Below are 5,319 nucleotides of genomic sequence, written 5' to 3'. Positions count from 1 at the left end.
GCCCATAGCCTGCTCGCCGCGCACGCTCACGTAGAGGAAGCCGTCGGCGTGCTTGCAGGCGTCGGCGACGTCACCGACGGCGGCGGTGGCGGCCGGCGTGCAGCCCTCCACGGCGAGCGTCACCTTCGCGGCGCTGATGCCCAGCGCCTGGCGCACGGCCGCCTCGAGCTCGGCGACGGTGGCGTCGCGCGGGAGGGCGAGGAGGTGCGCCTTGCTCGACTTGGCGGCCTCGACGACCATGGCGACGTGGCCGGGGTACTTGGCCTGCAGGCGCGCGCACTCGGCGCGGCGTGCCTCGGCGGTGTTGCTGCTCTGGTAGGCGGACATGATGGATGGTGGAGGGGAGGGGGTGCTGTGCTAGGGTGCGCCGGCTGGTGTCTGCCGCAGTGGTGGTGGCGCGGGGGCAGAGGAGGAGGAGGAAGGGGGGGGGAGGAGGTGGTGGTGACGAGTGGGTGGGGGGAGGGGTCATGCAGTAGTGGCCAGGTGCGCGGGTGGGGCGGTAAAGCGAGGAAAGCGCGGAGACAGTAAGAGGATGGTGGAGGGAGGCGTGAAGCGATTCATTTTAGCAGATGGGTGTACGTGTGTTGTAGAAGTATAGAAGGAAGGCGGTGGGAGAGGGAGGGAGAGAGTACAACTGTATGAAAGAATATCAGTGGTTCTGTGCTGATGAGGTGAGGTTGGGGTAAAGGCAGATCCACATAGATGAGGATGGTAGACGTGTTCTCGGGCCCTGAGAGGCAGTTGCCTGTCGCTACGCCACCTGAACCGACAAGTATCACCATTGGCGGCAGCGGAGATCAGCCTGTCTGCCGGACAAGGTGACGGGGATCTTTTCTTGGCTGTTTAAGCACCGCGCCTTGTGCCGGACTCACAGTGGTGTACAGTGGCGGTGCACATCGACTACGTGCTAAGAGAAATGGATGCATAAGAGGGAGGTACATGCAACCGAGTCCCCAGCCATATGTGCAGCTCTCAGTGTACTCGAAAGGAGGGGAAAGTTTTGCTGTGTGGTCATCGTTCGTGTCTTCGAGTGGTTGTCGGGCGATTGCTTCGTGTCACGGGAAACCGATCGAACGGGATAGTCATGTAGAGGCACACGTTACGCATGCAGCTGCACAGCCGCCACCCACACACACGCGCGTGTGCCAACGCAACGAGAAGCGGAAAAGGAAGCAAAAAAAAAAAAATAGCACCTAAAAAAAGAACTTGAAAAACGCAACTCGTCCCACGTGCGAGCCGTGACGACCTCGCTGTCATTGTGCTACCCACGTCGTCCAGCAGCGTGGCTTTCCAGTAATTCTCTAGTTTGATTGACCAAGGAAGCCTTGTGCCCCACCTCTCATCCCCCGTTGCGTCATTACTTTCCCTCACCACGCTTGAACTTGTTCAAGAAGTTCATGGAGGTGGCCGTGTTCCGCGCCACCGTAGCAAAGATGGATCCGAGGCCATCCTCCTCCGCGGCGCCGTTTCCGGCGACCGCGGCAGTCGTGCCTTCCCTCGAGGTTGTCGCTCGTGCGCCATCGCTGCTCACTGCTGTGTTGTTCAACTCACCACCGCCAATGGTGGAAACGAGGTTGGAGAGGGAAAAGTGACCTCCGGTGGTGGGTGACGGCGCCGCGCCTGTGTTGGGGAGTCGCGATGGCGCCAGAGAAGCGGATGCATCACGTGTGAAGAGCGCCGCAAAGTTCAGACCAACACCGCTGGCGATGGACGTGGCACTCCCTGCTGCCCCGGTGGCACTAGCGCTGGAGGACACGCCAGTGGAAAGCCCAAGCGACGCCTCGCGTTGGAGGTCCCGCTTCGTTGCCTCCACGACGCCACGCTTTGACAGGGTGGCCACCCACGCCCGCACATCTTCGCGCCGCAGTCCCTTAAGCTCGACCAGGCGGACAAAGTTGTGAATTGACCGGTTCTCCGGCAGAACAACTTCGTAGTAGACGTCGATAAATGCGTCGGTGCGCGCGTCGACCTGCAGCACCTTCAGAGCGCGGTTCAGCTGGTCAAACTCCCTGCGCACCAGACGCATGTACCCCGTCAGAGCCGACGCGGCAAAGCGGGCAGGGTCGTTGTAGTTGGGCAACTGCAAGAATGTCTTCTCCAGCGCCGCCGCATCGACACGCATACAGCTGACACCATCATCCGGCAGCCTGCGCAGACGGTAGAGCGTGTTGCCATACTCCGGGATGAACGTTGCCGCCACCTTATCGAGAAGAAAACGTAGTCCTGTGGGCGGCATCACCGCGGCGCAGCCCAGAAATGCGTCGTGTACGGTGGCAGTCATGTCACGCACAAGCTTCGACTCATCAGCCGCGCCGTTGCTGTTGGCGTTGTAGGCAGCGGTGCCCTTTTTGGCAAGGAAACCGCCGTTACCGTAGTCCACGAGCATTGGCGCCAGCTGCAGCTCAAGTCCCTGCAGGATCGACTGAATCGACTTTGTGTAGACGGAGGAGAAGGCCTCTTTCACCTGGTCAAACGCCACCTCCCGCGGTGGCGCCTCGCTGCGCGTGCACACTTCATCGCCGAGGTCTTGGCTCGTGGACTGGCACAGGTCGGCCGTGTTCAAGATGATGCAGGCACGACGCCGCTCGAGGGGGTTGACGGCCGGGCTGGGCAAGAGCGAGCTAATTGCCTGCGCGAGTTCGATAAGATGGCGGCGCCACACCTCGGCCATCTCGAGAAGAACATCCTGCTGCGCAATGCGCAGCGCCCGCTTAAGGCTCTCCTTGATGAAGACGAAGATGTCCTCAGCGATGGGCAGGTACGTGCCACTGCGGGCCTCCTCCTCAATGCTGTTCCAGCAGGAGAACAACGAGTCACCGCTGCCGATGAGCGGCTGCGCCAGGGCCTCCTGCATGAGGCGGTCCTCGTTTTGCACGAGGAGCCCCATGTGCTTCTTGAAGGCGGAGAGGATCATGCCGTTGTACTTGTACACCGGCAGCTCCCGCTTGCCGGCAAACTCGTCCTTCCACGTCATCATCTGGGTGAGGTCGCGCTCGACGTCGATCGTCTTTTGAATGACATATGTGAGCACGACTACGTCAATTTTATTAGCGGCCTCCCGTAGCGCGTAGTCCAGCTCTTGCTTTGTATGCAGGCAGAAGGTGACACACAGCTCCTGTGGCACGCACCAGTGCCGCGGGAAGACGTTCTTGAAGACGTTGTCGTAGCGTTCCAGCAGCCCGCGGAAGAAAACGTAGCGTCGCTCCGTCCGCTCCAGCTTGGCGTCGTCCGTGTCGCGTTTGAAGCGCAGCGAGTAGGACTCGAGCAGCTTGTCAGTGAAGCGGTCTCGAAGCTTCTTCTTGCTCTCCTCCTCCATGAGATCAACCAAGGCACACGCCTCAGCCATCAGGTTCTCATCAATTGTTTCCAAGTTCAGCTCGCCAAAGACGGTATTGCGGATGTAGTACTCCGCCTGCCGGCACAGCTGGGTCTGCTTGTCATTCAGCTCCTTCACCTTCGGGATGTCCTTCATCTTCTCGAACATGGCCGAGTACTTGAGAGCCTCCTGCAAGGCATCACGCGTTTGTAAGAAGCGGCGCTTTTCAAAGGACGAGGAGAGCACCTGCAGTTGGAGCATCCACAACTGCACGGAGCGCAGTGTGTTGATACTGGACGTGAGGTTTGTTTTGGCCACGTCGAGCTCGCAGATGTTGTGGCACAAATCCTTCACAATCTCCTCGCTCTCCGACGCTTGCGACTTGATTTCGGACACACGGACGTAAAGCTGCGCTACCGCCTCCTTGGCCCCCTTTAGGTCACTCTCCGCATTCGACGCGTTGCTTGCCTGCTGCTCCACCGCCTTTAGAAGCTGATTCTCCGCCTTGCGGAGGCGCTCGTTCGCCTCGTCGAGAAAGGCTGGTAGCGCGCCGAGACTCGTCTCGTCAGGGAAGCGACTGTTCAGGTAGACCACTGGGTCAAAGTCGGCAGCATCCCATGCATCACGCGGTGGACACACCTCCGCCATGGCGAGTTCCACTGCTTCGCTGTAGTGAACCGGCATGGGTTTAATAAGGTTAAGAGGGAGGGGGAGGGAGACACGGGATAATTAGCGCAAGGGCGCCCTGTATATGCGCACGCGCGTGTGTGTGTGTGTGGGGGGGGGGGGATGGGGAGGAGGAGGCGAGGGTGCGCCACAGATGTTGGTTGAGCTTGAGTTCGTCAGCAGTGTATGCGCGGAAAGTGGTCGATGGGCTAGGCCAAACAGAGCCGTCAAAGAGTACAAGAACCGCGCACGCCTTCGATTTGGGGTATGTTGAAAGTATGCCGACGCATGTAGGTATGTGTACGCTCGCTCGCAGCCACAGGAGATCGACGGGGAAGCAGTGGGGGAGGGGGAGGGGGAGCCGGTGGGTTCCGGAAACCGCCAACGGAAGGCGTCAGCGCACCATTGTGCAGTGTTAATGTACGCGTATGTGTTTTGTGAAGAGGGTTGAGGGAGACAAACAAACAGGGAGGGATAGGGTACGGAGCGGGAAGCGGGCAGCAACGGCCAAGGCATCTTGTATGGGGTACAACACGTAGGGGCGCCTGCACACCATACCCCCCCTTCTTCCTCCTGACCGGTCGGAAGGGGGGGGGTACTGTTTCTCCGGCTTCACATGAAAAGTAGAGGATGAGCCACGAAAAGAAAAACAAAGAGAAGTAGTAGAGATGCAGCGCTGCTGTCTTCGATGTAATGTTGCGCTGTCGCCCCACCTCCGCGCCCTCCCTCCTCCGGTGTGTGTGTGCGTGTGTGTCTTGAGCCCCCAAGGGCGCGGAACAACGACAACAAAACGATGTCTTGCTTGCATCTCTCTTTGTTTGCTTCTTCGTTTAACGTGTCCGATATGGTGTCGTCTTCACTTCGGATCCTGCCGCGTGCGTCGTGGCCTGTTGGCGTCCCCGCTCTTCGCCATCGCGAGGCGATTTTGAGGCGGGGGAGGAGGAGCACGTAAAAAGGCGTAAAGGACCCACGACGACTCGACTCTCTCTTGTTCTATCGTTCGATTCTTTCCGCCATACACCACGTTGGCAAGAGTACACGACACATCGTCCTGCATACGACGAGCACGACACACACAAAGCGGGTAACCAAACAAGCCCCAAGGCACGCAGATTCGTTTTAGCTTTGTGTTCGTGGCCACTGAACCACTGAATAGGCGAGGTGAGTGAGTGGGTGGGTGGGTGGGGGGGAGGTGAACAAGGCAGCACAGAGGGAGGGGGACTTCGCATAAAGACCCATAACAACACCACCACTAACAAAAGGCGATTAGAATTAGCCGCAGCGCCGCCTTGCAAGAAGAAGAGTTTTTCGCATGAAGTGATGCGGTGTGGGGTGGA

At 59.3% G+C, this 5,319-nt stretch overlaps 2 protein-coding genes across 2 annotated transcripts; both read right to left on the bottom strand.

Moving 5' to 3' along the window:
• ATG8B.1 (ATG8/AUT7/APG8/PAZ2, putative) lies at positions 1-327 on the bottom strand (the record flags this gene model as incomplete). The annotated part of the gene is made up of 1 exon (XM_010699773.1): positions 1-327. A coding segment is annotated over one exon (327 nt), but the record flags the coding sequence as incomplete, so codon positions are not given.
• A 1,030-nt stretch (positions 328-1,357) lies between these two features.
• LPMP_190780 (hypothetical protein) lies at positions 1,358-4,000 on the bottom strand (the record flags this gene model as incomplete). Its single annotated transcript, XM_010699772.1, has 1 exon — positions 1,358-4,000. The coding sequence occupies one exon, from the start codon at positions 3,998-4,000 to the stop codon at positions 1,358-1,360; it is 2,643 nt and encodes an 880-aa protein (XP_010698074.1).
• Between the last annotated feature and the right edge of the window lie 1,319 nt (positions 4,001-5,319).

This window comes from Leishmania panamensis (genome assembly GCF_000755165.1).
Source record: "Leishmania panamensis strain MHOM/PA/94/PSC-1 chromosome 19 sequence".
NCBI classification, from domain to species: domain Eukaryota; phylum Euglenozoa; class Kinetoplastea; order Trypanosomatida; family Trypanosomatidae; genus Leishmania; species Leishmania panamensis.
This window is presented reverse-complemented; position numbering and strand designations above follow the sequence as displayed.